General features: G+C 45.1%; 1 protein-coding gene across 17 annotated transcripts in view; it reads left to right on the forward strand.

Annotated features, from left to right (window-relative positions):
* Window positions 1-15,426, forward strand: part of tjp1a (tight junction protein 1a) — a 187,227-nt gene that overhangs the window by 18,870 nt on the left and 152,931 nt on the right. Inside the window, exon 1 of one of the 17 annotated variants that reach the window (XM_014175460.2) lies at window positions 7,808-8,281. The exons of the other annotated variants lie outside the window; for them this stretch is intronic. Within the exon in view, the coding sequence (XP_014030935.1) occupies window positions 8,187-8,281 (95 nt within the window). The 5' untranslated portion in view covers window positions 7,808-8,186. Of the gene's footprint in view, window positions 1-7,807; window positions 8,282-15,426 lie in introns of those variants that run through there. 17 annotated transcript variants of the gene reach the window in all.

The raw sequence follows: 15,426 nt of genomic DNA on the forward strand, positions 1-15,426 counted from the left end.
GGAAGTCAGAAAGTGAGATTTTGGCTCTGGACAGTTATTTCAGAAGGACACCCCTCTGTTCTTCCCAAACAAAAAGTGGTGCTGACAATAGCAGTTTCATTTTGACCTTCCTCACCAGCTGCTCACCAGCTTGTATATCCTGGCATGAGCTTAGATACGTGTCTGTTGTTCTGGTGCTGTTCATTTATTTATTACATTTAAGGATGTTGTGTTTTCCTGTCTGATTAAATCCATACAGTAGGGATCTCTGAGGTCTCAGATTTGTTTCTTGCAATCATATAGCCTATAGCTTGAGTGGGTTAGGCTATTGATGTAATAACTGTAATATCTTACGTTTCACCGAGACGTGGCTGAACGACGACATGGATAACATACAGCTGGCTGGGTTTTCCGTGCATCGGCAAGATAGAACAATTGCCTCCGGTAAGACAAGGGGTGGCGGTCTGTGTCTATTTGTCAATAACAGCTGGTGCACAAAATCGAATATTATTGAAGTCTCAAGGTTTTGCTTGCCTGAGGTAAAGTATCACATGATAAGCTGTAGATCACACTATTTACCAAGAGAGTTTTCATCTATATTTTTCGTGACTGTCTACACACCACCACAAACCGATGCTGGCACTAAGACCCCACTCAATAAGCTGTATAAGGCCATAAGCAAACAAGAACATGCTCATCCAGAGGTGGCGCTCCTAGTGGCCGGAGACTTTAATGCAAGGAAACTTGAATCCGTTTTACCTAATTTCTACCAGCATGTTACATGTGCAACCAGAGAATAAAAACTCTAGACCACCTTTACTCCACACAGAGAGACGCGTACAAAGCTCTCCTTCACCCTCCATTTGGCCAATCTGACCATAACTCTATCCTCCTGATTCCTGCTTACAAGCAACAACTAAAGGAGGAAGTACCAGTGACTCGCTCAATATGGAAGTGGTCAGATGACACAGATGCTAAGCTACAGGATTGTTTTGCTAGCACAGACTGGAATATGTTCTGTGATTCTTCCGATGGCAATGAGGAGTACACCACATCAGTCACTGGCTTCATCGATGACGTCGTCCCCATAGTGAACGTACGTACAGTACATACTCCAACCAGAAGCAATGGATTACAGGCAACTTCCGCACAGAGCTAAAGGGTAGAGCTGCCACTTTCAAGGAGCGGGATTCTAACCTGGATGCTTATAAGAAATCCCGCTATGCCCTCCGACAAACCATCAAACAGGCAAAGCATCAATACAGAGCTAAGATTGAATCGTACTACACTGGCTCTGATGCTCGTCGGTTGTGGCAGGGCTTGCAAACTATTACGGACTACAAAGGGAAGAACAGCCGTGAGCTGCCCAGTGACACGAGCCTACCAGATGAGCTAAATTACTTCTATGTTCACTTCAAGGCAAGCAACACTGAAGCATTGTCACGTCCTGGCCAGTATAAGGTTAATTGTTTTTGTAGTTTGGTCAGGACGTGACAGAGGGTATTTGTTTTATGTGGTTCGGGGTGGTGTGTTTGTGTAAAGGGTGTTTGATTTAGTATTTCGGGTTTTTGGTTGATGGTCTATGTGTTTGTATTCTATGGTTAGTCTAGTGTGTGTGGTTCTATGTTGAGTTAATTGGGGTTGGACTTCCAATTGAAGGCAGCTGTTTGGTGTTGCCTTTGATTGGAAGTCCTATATTAGTTGGGTGTGTTTGTCTTGTATTTTGTGGGTGATTGTTCTGTGTTGAGCCTATGCTTTGCAGACTGTCAGTTTATCGTTCGTTTTCTTGTTTGTTGTTTTTGTATTCGTGTTGATTTAATTAAATGTTCAAAATGAACAACTGCACACCTGCTGCGTATTGGTCTACCTTTTCCGATGACGATTTCGCATTATCTTCCTCCGACGAAGAAATCCCTGACAAGCATGCCTAAGAGCACCAGCTGTTCCGGACGACTGTGTGATCACACTCTCCGTAGCCGATGTGAGTAAGACCTTTAAACAGGTCAACATTCACAAGGTCCCAGGGCCAGACGAATTACCAGGACGTGTACTCCTAGCATGCGCTGACCAACTGGCAGGTGTCTTCACTGACATTTTCAACCTGTCCCTGACCGAGTCTGTAATACCAACATGTTTCAAGCAGATCACCATAGTCCCTGTGACCAAGACCACCAAGGTAACCTGCCTAAATGACTACCGACCAGTAGCACTCACGTCTGTAGCCATGAAGGGATTTGAAAAGCTGGTCATGGCTCACATCAACACCATTACCTCAGAAACCCTAGACCCACTTTAATTTGCATACCACCCAAACAGATCCACAGATGACGCAATCTCTATTGCACTCCACACTGCCCTTTCCCACCCGGACAAAGGAACACCTACGTGAGAATGGTATTCATTGACTACAGCTCCGCATTCAACACCATAGTGCCCTCAAAGCTCATCACTAAGCTGTCTCCTGTACTCCCTGTTCACCCATGTCTGCATGGCCAAGCACAACTCCAAACCATCATTGAATTTGCAGACGACACGACGGTGGTAGGCCTGATCACTGACAACGATGAGACAGCCTATATGGAGGAGGTCAGGGACCTGGCAGTGTGGTGCCAGGATAACAACCTCTCCCTCAATGTGATCAAGACAAAGGAGATGATTGTTGACTACAGGAAAAGGAGGGCCAATCACGCCCCTATTCTCATCAACTGGGCTATAGTGAAGCAGGTTGAGAGCTTCAAGTTGCTTGTTGTCCACATCACCAATGAACTATCACGGTCCAAACACACCAAGACAGTCGTGAAGAGTGCACGACAGCGCATATTCCCCCTCAGGAGACTGAAAAGATTTGGCATGGGTCCTCAGATCCTCAAACAGTTCTATAGCTGCAACATCGAGAACATCTTGACTGGTTGCATCACCGCCTGGTATGTCAACTGCTTGGCATCCGACCGCAAGTTGCTACAGAGGGTAGTGCGTACGGCCAAGTACATCACTGGGGCCAAGCTTCCTGCCATCCAGGACCTCTATACCAGGTGGTGTCAGAGGAAGGCCCTAAAAATTGCCAAAGCCAACCTAGTCATAGACTGTTCTCTCTGCTACCGCACGGCAAGTGGTTCCCGGAGCGCCAAGTCTAGGTCCAAGAGGCTTCTTAACAGCTTCTACCCCCAAGCCATAAGACTCCTGAACAGCTAATCAAATGGCTACCCAGACTACGCTGCTGCTACTCTCTGTCACTTCACCTCTACCTACATGTACATATTACCTCAATTACCACGACTAACCTGTGCCCCCGTACATTGACTCTGTACCGGTGACCCCTGTATATCGCCTCGCTACTGTTATTTTATTGTTGCTCTTTAATTATTTGTTATTTTTCTATTTTATCCTTTTTAATTTTTTTTATATATTTTTTACTTCAGTTTATTTTAGTAAATACTTTCTGAACACCTATTTTTCTTAACTACATTGTTGGTTAAGGGCTTGTAAGTAAGCATTTCACTGTTAGGTCTACACCTGTTGTATTCGGCTCAAATAACATTTGATTTGATGTTGTTTGCCCATTTGTATGTAGGCCTAATGTAGTCCATGTTACATTTATTGGCATCTGATATATAACCTACCTTGCATCAGACCCCTCCTCCCCCTCCCAGCCAGGCTGATGGGCGGTAATGTTCCTCTGCAGTGACATGCTTTAAGAGGAGGTAGAGGAGATTGTGGCTCAGCTTAGTCATTAAGAATCCCTTAGTGCTTAATGAAAGATTACTAACCGTTACGTCCAGTGCCCTGGCCAAATTTTCCATTTGAAACACAGACCTCTACCATCCATTTAAAACACAGGCCATCCTGCCCCATCCCTCAATGTGATTGGACAGGCACTTTGTTTACTCCCAGAATACAGCCCATAGACATACAACGGAAACAAAATGGCAGCCATTCACTGGCCCTGAATTTATTATTCTTCTATTGTCAACATGTCATGTTAGCATCTTAGCATAGTATGTGGCAAAATACATGTACGTTGTCAAGGAGTGCGGTCACGTGTGTTTTGCAAAGCAGAGGATCACTGGTTTGAGCCTGGTATGGCTACAGGGACAGTGGAGGAAGATATACTGTTAGCACCACACTGACGTCAGTTTCACACGCCGTTTGAATATTTCATATCCAATACTGCAGTATATAAAATTCAATCATGTTGTTTTTATGTTTTGGTGTATCCAGTCCAGTGGCTGTGCTCAAATGAATGAGCTGTAGGATGACGCAGAGACTTGTTTAACCTTTAAAGGTTAATGGTCCTTTCCATGAGGCCGAGCGGTTCTGAAACAGTCCCAGTGCTTGGATCATGAACTCAGAGATCACAGAGCTTCAGAGAGAGAAACAGTATCTTGCACACATCTGACCGGAAACGGACAAGCCTTTTAAGTCTAATGTTCTGTATAGTGTTTTCCACCTCTTGTTGTATCTGAAAATGTAGACATGTTTACTGTTGCTTAGAATTGGACATTGAATCAATGCGAAAATAGTGGTCCTCCCAGAGATACTGGGATCTTTTGGCCTTTGACTGCTGACCGCTTGGTTTGACCTCTGATTCTTATGAGATGTTTATGTAAGACTCTTGAGCAGGGATGTATCAAAAAAGAGTAATATAGGTGAATATATCTGTACGGGAAAAAGAGAAGAACTGTCTCATTATGGAGATGGTGTCACGCCCTGACCATAGAGAGACTTTTTATTCTCTATTTTGGTTAGGTCGGGGTGTGACTGGGGGGGTGTTTCTATCTAGGTGTTTTATTTCTATGTTGGCCTGGTATGGTTCCCAATCAGAGGCAGCTGTTTATCGTTGTCTCTGATTGGGGATCATATTTAGGAAGCCATTTCCCAACTGTGTTTTGTGGGATCTTGTTTTGAGTTAGTGCATGTAGCACCGCTGATGTTACAGTTAGTTGTGTGTTTCGTTTTGTAAGTTTCACTAAATAAAATATGTGGAACTCAGAGCACGCTGCGCCTTGGTCCGTCTCTCCACACAACCGTGACAGAAGATCCCACCACAACAGGACCAAGCAGCGTGCCCAGGAGGAGATGGCCTCCTGGACTTACGAGGAGATTGAGGAGAGAATATCCTGAACTTGGGAGGAAATCTTGGCAAGATACGAAAGCCTGCCGTTAAAGCAGACGCAAGGAGAGAAGGTAGGACAGCGACGACGCCGGGGTTCGCGGCCACAAAGACAGCCTGAAAGACAGCCCAATTTTTTGGGGGGGGGGGGGCACACGGGGTGGTCGGTGGAGCCGAGGAATGAGCCAGAGACCGTCAGGGAGTCGAAGGAGGAACTCGATGAAAGATTCCGGAGAGAGGTGGTGGCGATGAGAGAGCTGCAGCGTGGGCGTGCTGAGGAGTGTGACACCAGTCCGGTGTCATCTGCACCGGTTTCACGCATCTGGCCTCCAGTGCGCCTCCCCAGTCTGGTACATCCTGTGTCTCCTCCACGCACTCGCACTGAGATGTGTCACCGTTCCGGTACAATTTGTGCCGGTTCTACGCACCAGGTCGCCAGTGCACTTCCACAGCCCAGTACGTCCTGCGCCAGCTCCCCGCACTCGCCCTGAAGAGCGTGTCACCAGTCCGGTGCAACCTGTACCGGCCCCACGTATCAGGCCTCCAGTGCGCCTCCTCAGTCCGGTACGTCCTGTGCCTGCGTCCGTGTCCCCAGTCCAGAGCCTCCGGCGACGGTCCCCAGTCCGGAGCCTCCGGCAACGGTCCCCAGTCTGGCATCCCCTGCGACGGTCCACAGTCCGGAACCCCCTGCGACGGTCCACAGTCCGGAACCCCCTGCGACGGTCAATGTTCCGGAGCCTCTAGCGGGGGTCAACGGTCCGGAGCTTCCAGGCACAGTGTCCAGTCCAGCTGGAGCCTTCCTCTGCACCGGTGCCCAGTCCAGGCACGGCGTCCAGTCCTGCTCCATGGCAGGAGCCTTCCTCTGCGCCGGTGCCCAGTCCAGGCACGGCGGCCAACTCATCTCCATGGCCGGAGCCTTCCCCTGCGCCGATGCCCAGTCCAAGCACGGCATCCAGTCCAGCTCCAAGGCCAGAGTCTTCCTCTGTGCCGGTGCCCAGTTCGGGCACGGTGTCCAGTCCAGCTCCAAGGCCGGAGCCTTCCTCTGTGCCGATGTCCGGGCACGGCGTCCAGTCCAGCTCCATGGCCGGAGCCTTCCTCTGCGCCGGTGCCCAGTTCGGGCACGGCGTCCAGTCCAGCTCCATGGCAGGAGCCTTCCTCTGCGCCGGTGCCCAGTTCGGGCACGGCGTCCAGTCCAGCTCCATGGCCGGAGCCTTCTTCGGTGCCCAGTCCGGGAGCGACGTCCAACCCAGCTCCATAGCCGGGGCCCTCCTCTGCGCCGATGCCCAGTCCGGGCACAGCGTTCTACCCAGCTCCATGGTCGGATCCGGGGTCTGGGCAGGGGCAAAGACCCGCACCGGAGCCGCCACCGACACTAGTCACCCCCCCTACCCTCCCCAGTTGGTTTCAGGTTTTGTGGCCGGAGTCCGCACCTTTGGGGTGGGGTACTGTCACGCCCTGACCATAGAGAGCCTTTTTATTCTCTATTTTGGTTAGGTCGGGGTGTGACTGGGGGGGTGTTTCTATCTAGGTGTTTTATTTCTATGTTGGCCTGGTATGGTTCCCAATCAGAGGCAGCTGTTTATCGTTGTCTCTGATTGGGGATCATATTTAGGCATCCATTTCCCCACTGTGTTTTGTGGGATCTTGTTTTGAGTGGGATCTTGTTTTAACCTCTGATGTTACGGTTAGTTGTTTGTTTCGTTTTGTAAGTTTCACTTAATAAAATATGTGGAACTCAGAGCACGCTGCGCCTTGGTCCGTCTCTCCACACAACCGTGACAGATGGTTTGTTTTTATTTGTGATGAGAACAGAAACGGTATACAATAATCTGTGTGCAGTAGGCTGGCTAATCTAACTCAATCCACTTTTAGATTCCTAATCATCTGTAATCTGGGACCAGACAGGGATCTTTGGTTAAGTGAGACTCCTCCTCGTTGTGAGTCAGGACAGAAAAACAATAGAACTGTATGTTTAGGACAGTAATAACAAAAACGATACATAGTATTGTGTTCATAAACCACTTAGAAACAGTTTCTGTATTCAAACGAATGTTACATTCCCATCTCTCAAATCCCTTTCCCAATTAGCCTTGTTGTTGAACTCTATTTAATTGAGCCAGTGATGGGGTAATGGTGACTGCCTTTCAGACCTCAGTCGGAGCAGGGTTTGGCTGACTAAGATTAAAACAACAAGGTCAGTAGGTAGGCAGCTGTCACAGATGAAGCAAACCCTGTTTTTCAGTTTCACTTACTGCCTTGATACCTGCAAATGTAAGATAACATTGTAAAAAAATATATAATAATAGATAGGGTAGGAAGAAATGTTTAATGATTTATGTTTAATTAAATATGGTCTAATTGATGTGATCAACATGTTGATAATAGACTATAATTACATTGTGGGAGAAAAAAAATGTATCTTGTTCCCTCCTACCTTCTCTGCTGTCTCCCCCCCCTTCCTTTCAGTAGGTATAAAAACTACCGGTCTGGGAGCAGTCCTGTATCAGCCCATTAATCAAGTTTTTATACAGCCCTTTTTTATAGGGTTTAATTATGAACCCTGTGTTTGCTCTGAGAAAACAAAAAAACTATATCATGCACCCAAATGAAATACCAAGATTTATTCATTGGACAAGAACCCCTCTCAGCTCTACATGCCCTCCCTCTCCCTCCCTCTAACGCCTCTCTTCTCTGCTCTCTCTCGTTAAACACACGCACAGCACACTCTCTCCTACCTCACACACGGACATTTGGGTGCCGCTGCAGCGTTTCGCTAGCTAGAGTTTTTTTTCCAAAGAAAAGTGCCTCTAGGGCGAACAACAAAACAATGTTGTGGTCCTGACTAACATTGAATGGATTAGCCATCTATTCTTGAGCACTAATGAGATTAGGGTGTCATTGCAGACATGGGTTGCAGCGGCATGGTACCTTTTGTTGAGCTCCGTGGGGAGTGTTTTCCCTGTCAGTCCTTCAGCGCTGGAAATGGCGTTCTGATGCTGAACAAGGAAGACGCGGTGCAGGCGGATGCCAGCGAATAGAAATTACATGTTTTCCATAAACTGGTTTGTGGTGTGGATTCCTAGTAGTGGTGGACAACATGAAGTATCAGAAATACATAACGGTGATGCAGATGGCTATGGGGGTGACTGCCATCAACAGAGACAATTGCATCCCTCCTAAGAGACAGATGTGGTGAGTATGGATTTCACCGTGCGGGGAACCGGGGTGATGCTGAGGAGAGGAGAGGAGGATAGCGTAGTGTATGTACAGTCTACCGTATCAGTCTTACCTAATGACAGCGGAGAGGAAGACAGAGAGAGGAACCACACAGCCATTGTGCTTCTGCTCCGGCTGCACAATTAGCTTTTTAGCTTTGTTGTCAAGGAGAGTGGGAGTCTCTGTGTGACATGCTTAGTTAGGGTGAGCAGCAGCTGTTTGCGGAAGTCAGCTCAAGCCTCCCTCTTTGTGCTCAATGTTGCCACGGCTGTGGTAGTGGGCAGGGAGGAAGATTGTATGCCGGTATATGTTGTATTTGTGTTTTCTGGGCAGGGTAATTGTTAGCCAATGCCGATACATATTTGTATCTGTCATGTATGTATTTTAGGCAATGTCTACTTGGTTTGTAATGCCTACTTGGATGTATCAGTGCCTAGACTGTGTGTTATTTGGGCAGGGTGATAGTATGCCAGTAGTACATGGTTGTAATCTGCCTGTGGGTTTTTTGCCTGTACATGGTTGTGTCTCTCCCTATATGTTTGAATTGGGCAGGGGGTGTTGTAATTCCACTACATTCCAGTTGTATCTGTGCCACTGTTTTTGGAGAACTAGTGGTGGCACATCCCTCTCAGAGGAAGAAATCACACATTTACTGTGATGATCTAGAAAGATCAGGTGAAATAAAGGCATTGTTATCTAGACACAATGTGACAAAATATGTCGGAGACATTATATTTTAGTCTGATGAATACTGTGTGGACTTGATTTTGTCCCTGTCTTTGTGGCATTTCTGATTCCAGTACATTTGCCTTTCACACAGTCCACTTCCTTCCTCATCATGTCATTATTACCCCCTTGTTAGAAATGGTAATACTACCCTGTGAAATCTGAATAACTATTGCTATCATCATTTTTTGATCTCTGCATCTAATTCAAATGAATAGCGTGAAAATATGTAGCATGAAGCATGATCTCCTCCTATTATTAGTTATTGTTCAATACTACTGTAAAACAGGAGTTACTGGTGCATAGTAAGCTATATCACTGGGAGGAGTTCCTGTTGATGGGTGCATCTAATCATCAGAACCCCCCCCTCTGTGGTGCGTGTCTACATCTCAGCCTTCCCACCTGTCTGTTGATAACCAGATTGATGTATAATCTCATTTTACCATCCATCCATTACACAGATCACGATTTGTCCATCCAGATGTGACCACCATACTATATTCACTTTACCTTATACTTATACCTCAGTGGTTTAGTTCAGTTCAACCTATGGAAACATGGAGTGCTTCTGTATTATACTGCAGTAGTCACGGTAAGACCAGGACAAAGCCGTGTCAAACACTACCTGTGTTTGGCTGTTCTCCTAAACCCTTTTACTTAGTGTCTTAGTAACCACCATATCATGAAATCAAACCCTTACTGCTGCAGGATAAATAAAGAAAATCAAAGTAAATAATTAAATAAATCGGAGTAAATAAGAAAATCTATCATTCTAGAAGGGAATCAATGGAAGGGATTGGTTGGTATTTCTTTCTTCCGTCAGATCGCATGTGCACTGTTTCCTCATCTGTAATCCACACAAATGACGTTAAGCATGTGACATAATCCGGCCAAATTCGGTGGTATTAGTCTTCGATGACAAACAAACAGTGGTTTATTGGTTTATTGTATCCGATCTAGCAGAGCTAATTCTGGGGGATGTTTATGAAAACATTCCAATTCTGAGTGTGAAGAAGATTCTAGATCAGCAGTCAAAAAGCTTCAGATTGGGAGTGGGAAGAATGTTTTCTATTCTAGAATGTGCTCCTCCTTTCTTTGTGTGAATGCTGTCACTAGTGTTGAGAGAGCAGCAGCAAGCACTGTGGTTCTTTTTTTGACACTGCTCCCTTAAGAGAGGCAGTGCAGTGCGGTGGATCTCAGGGTCATCCCATTCCGTGGTGGGGGGAGGGGGATACCCATTAAAAGGAGATTACAATATTGCCTGACGGACCGATGGACATGTTAGATGCCCCCTGTAGAAGCCAGTTAGCCCCTGCTAGGCTAACTTCTTGTTGTTTTGTATTGGCCAGAATGGTTGTAATCTCCTCTTAGCTGGTTTATGGCACTAAAGGGAACAGATTAAATAGGGTTTATTGACTTGTGGCTGCCCCTATTCCCACCCCCATACAGTGCCTTCACCTCATGGGGGGGCATTTGAATCAGGCATCATTCAAGACGGTTGTAAGTGGGCTTATCATACACAGCAGGGTGCTCTGGATGGTGCCAACACTGACCACATTAAAAAGGATAGGAGGATGGCTGTTAATATACACTGAGTGTACAAAACATTAAGAACTCCTGCTCTTTTCATGACATAGACTGACCAGGTGAATCTTGGTGAAATATATGATCCCTTATGGATGTCACTTGTTAAATCCACTTCAATCAGTGTAGATGAAGGGGACACATGTTAAGCATTGAGATAGTTGAGACATGGATTATGTATGTGTGCCATTCAGAGGGTGAATGGGCAAAACAAAATATTTAAGTGCCTTTGAACAGGGTATGGTAGTAGGTGTGAGGTGCACCTGTTTGTGTCAAGAACTGCAAACGCTGCTGGGTTTTTCACGCTCAACAGTTTCCCGTGTGTATCAAGAATGGTCCACCACCCAAAGGACATCCAGCCAACTTGACACAACTGTGGAAAGCATTGGAGTCAACATGGGCCAGCATCCCTGTGGAATGCTTTCGACACCTTGTAGAGTCCATTCACCGATTAATTTAAGCTGTTCTGAGGGCATAAGGGGGGGGGGTGTTCCTAATGTTTGGTATACCAGTGGCGGTCAGTGCCGTTTTAAGATGAGGGAGGATGATTCTATTACAGAAAATTGGATGACTGTCATTCATATTCCATTCACCCAGTTCAATGTAACAGCGATAGGTTTAGGCTACATGATACTCCAATTTTCCCTATACCCATCATGAGGTTGCTACAACCTAGCCTATGAATGAAAGTTTACAACGTAGGTGCACACAGGTCGAGAGACCTGACACACATCACCTGACATGATTCTGATCTCTCTGTCACTGTCTTTTTGGCCCCCCCCCCCTCTCTGTCATTCATTAATCAGATTAATACATTAACTGAATTTGTGTAGTTGATGCCAAAAAACAGTAGTTTTCCTTTCACACACAGACCAACGGTGCATTAATTCAGCAAGCACTGAGGCCGTGTTCGGGGCCTTCGTGACCTCACGGTAATGTAGCTGCAGTAATTGCTCCTATAAAAGCCTGGCTGGAGGAGCAATGACAACAAGACCTATCAGACATTTATCCCCTCCAGGAAGATACAGACGTGGAGAAGCATGACTGTTAAAATCTGTGAGTCAGTAAAATGCTCCCGGCCAGAATGACTCATGCCTGTCATGAAGACTCGCAGGAGGCTGACAAGATGGAATCTGTCACCGCGCCACAAACACCAGAGGACATGACAAACTAGCTAATCCCATGTACCTTTCCCATATGAACTTGGTAATGTCCTCTACACTGGGCGTTTTATATTTCTCTTTTAGGATCTATATCCAGCTTTCGCAAGTGAATACATCACGAGTCTAGGAAGTATGACAAGGTGACTCAACTACCCTACTTTTTGTTTCTTTTTAGTAAGAAAAGAGAAAGAAACAGAAGCCTTGTACTGGAGTTAGCTCACACTCAGTGAGATGCCCTGCGGCTCTCACCTTGCAGGTTAGGGTTAAGGAAGACTTCGTCCTCACCTCAGTGCAGTCCATGGACAGATCACCCAGATGCTGAGCAGATGTTCCTGCCCTACTGTTCATTTATTACCCTTACATTCCGTTTACACACTGTTAGTCAGAACCTAGTGTCAACCTGGACTTGGGTTAATACACTTTACACTCCATTACCAGACAAAACGCCAAGCTGTGCTTTTATTGTAAGTGTTTCACCCTCTCTAATAAGGAGGATCTACTGCACGTGGAGAAGTGATCAGGAAAGATGAGGCGTATGGCTGTAGTGTGCTGTGTTGATGGTGGGTCTTTATGTGCCTCTCCACAGGGGTCACCACAGTGTTCGGATGTGACCGTTGGCCTGTCATGTTAGATACATGTCTAAAGGCCTAATCTGTCTATCCATCTGTCAGAGTTGTCTAGCCTACCTAATCAGGGTGGCGAACCCTCCGATCCCACCTGCCTGCCTGCCTTTCTCCTGGTCACCTCATGCGCTCAGAGTTGAAATAGCGCCTGCTGTTTTTTTATTCCCCAATTATCTTTTCCAAGGATGTCCACTTGGTTTAATATGCTTTGCTTTGTTTTGGCCCTTTCATTTTTTTTTACGCATCATGACGTTGGTAATCTCAGGGATGCAAATGGGATGCAGCAAAATGCCTCTCTAGTCATCCCACGCTCCAGGAGGGATGAAGCCTGTAGTGGATGAGTAATGTGTTGTAGTGGTGGAGCTCAGGGGATGTCATGTCCGGCCAGGCTTAGCCAGGAGAGCCTATAGTAGGCCACGTGCTGACCGTACTGTCCTTCAGTCTCTCTGTCCCTCTAAGGCTCACAGGATGAAACATAGGCCTTCTCTGTGCAGTGCAGTGAGTTTCTGTAATGGCCCAGATACAGTTATTGATGTGTCTGCTGTGTTCTTTCTTCCTCCTCCAACAGAAAAGCCCGAGATAGAGGTATCAGACTCATGCTCTGGCCTTTGTTGTCTTGGTTAAGTGCAGACTATTGTTCTGCAGGGTGCACACTGTGTGAGGAACTGTCATAACTAAATACTTCAGAGGTAATTAAACATTGTAATGCTGAAGGCCCTAGTCCTTTCCATTGCATTTAGACACAATGGCTGTACTGCAAGCTAGCTTTGATCCTAACTCTTGAGCATTTTAAACGTTGAATAGCTTTTTTTAAAAATCCAACAGAACTATTGTGCTTTGATTATGGAGCTGTATGCTGAAGTTTGCTTGTCCTACAAAGGACAACACTTTCTGACACTCCATGCATAGACTCTGAACAGGGAGTTGATAGTTGAATGTTTTATATATAGACCACAGAAAATAGAGACGCGTTTGTTCCTTTCATGTTTCGGATCTGTATAGTGACAATCCAGTCTCCTTTGAATGTGTTTGGTAGACAGCTGAGAACAATTTCAACAGCAAAGACTTTCTCATATGAAGGTCAACGGAAGGTTACATAAGACCTAAGGATATGTTTGATGATCATCACCACAATGATTAAATTAAGTCTACTCATCCCACATCTGAATCATAGAGCTAGTCTGGACCCAGTAGCTAATAGTAGTAACTGTAGAGCGGGGTGTCAAACTCGATCCACGGAGGGCTGAGTGTCTCTGCAAATTCACATAGAAAGGTGTGTTATAGATCTGTCATTCTCATTGCAAGCAAGTCTAAGAAGCGGTAGACATGTTCTGTGTGCTCTATTTCTATGCTTCCCTTGCTTAAAGCTGCATTATGTTACTTTTTGGGCGAACCAACCAAATTCACATAGAAATGTGAGTTATAGATATGTCATTGTCATTGAAAGCAAGTCTAAAAAGCAGTAGATCTGTTATGTGTGTGCTATTTCTATGCTTCCCATTCAAAAGTTTTGTTTTTGCATCTTTTACTTTTGGTTTTGTACACCAGCTCAAAACAGTTGAAAATATAATATTTTTGTTTATGGAAAATATATTTCACAGTGGTTTATATGGTACAATGATTCTCTACACTATACTTGCTTGTTTTGTCACGTAAACTGAAATTAAGCTAAACTATTTGAATTCTAGAAACCAGGATTCTTTTGTTTATGGAAAATATATTTCACAGTGGTTTATATGGTACAATGATTCTCTACACGATACTTGCTTGTTTTGTCACATAAACTGAAATTAAGCTAAACAATTCGAATTCTAGAAACCAGGAAATGGTGGAGCAATTTCTGCATAATGCATCCTTAAGCACTAGACAACCAGGTAAGAGGAGTTCCTTCCTAATTAGTGACCTTAATTCATCAATCAAGGACAAGGGAGGAGAAAAAACCCGCAGACACTCGGCCCTCCTTGGAATGAGTTTGACACTTGTGCTGTAGGGTGTATGTATCAGTCAGTGTTCTAGATGTGATTCTGTGTTGCTCTGTACCATTCAGCCCCACAGCACATTTGTTTTACTTCCTGTGTTCCAAGGTCAAGGACTTATAGCACTGCTGTCAGGTATCACTTTTCACTGACTACCTAGATAGGCCATGTTGATGATGTAAAATAGGCATTTAGCTTTTCTAATGTCCACTTACTGCATCATGTCAAATCTAAACATCCATATTGTTTTTGATAATTAGTTCACCTTGTCGACACTGATTATATTAAAATGTGTATCTGGCATCAAAGACGTATAGGTCGTCATTATTATGACTACTAATGTACCAGTGCTTCCAAAACACCTACTGTCCTATTTGAGTGAATGGACATGCTGAGTATGACGTGGCCGCATGGTGAGGACAGTGGACTTAAACTGCTGCATTTCAAAACCATTAGCGCTATTGTGGTGATGATATAACTCTATCCATGTCTTTTAAAATGCGTCAATGCTGAATCAGAGATGATCCATAATAGATGTTTAGGGGCGAAAGCTCTGGTATGTCGTAATGTTATGTGTTCACTACCCAGTATAAGCAACCTAGTCTCAAAGCATTCCGTATTATTCTGTACGGAAATCCGAGAGACTACATTTAGTATGATATGTTACAAATTACAATTCGTATTATATGTTACGAATTTCTAAAATGTATGATATGTTACAAATTTTAGCTAGGTTAAAGGGTTAGGGGAAGGGTTAGCTGAAAGGGAAAAGGCTAGGGTTAGGGGAAGGGTTAGCTCACATGCTAAGTAGATGCAAAGTAGCTAAAAATTAGTAAGCATTGAAAAGTTGCTAAAAAGAATTTGCTAAATTTGTCCGTGATGAGATTCTAACTCGCAACCTTTCGGTTGCTAGACGCCCACCAATCCACCCGGACCAACCACCCTACTTTCGTCTTTGCCTTAAGTAACCTTCTGTCTTATGTAACCATACCAAACGTAACACATCATACTAACTTGAGTATCCCGGATTTACATTTACTATGTTACAT

This window comes from Salmo salar, chromosome ssa26 (genome assembly GCF_905237065.1).
Source record: "Salmo salar chromosome ssa26, Ssal_v3.1, whole genome shotgun sequence".
NCBI lineage: Eukaryota > Metazoa > Chordata > Actinopteri > Salmoniformes > Salmonidae > Salmo > Salmo salar.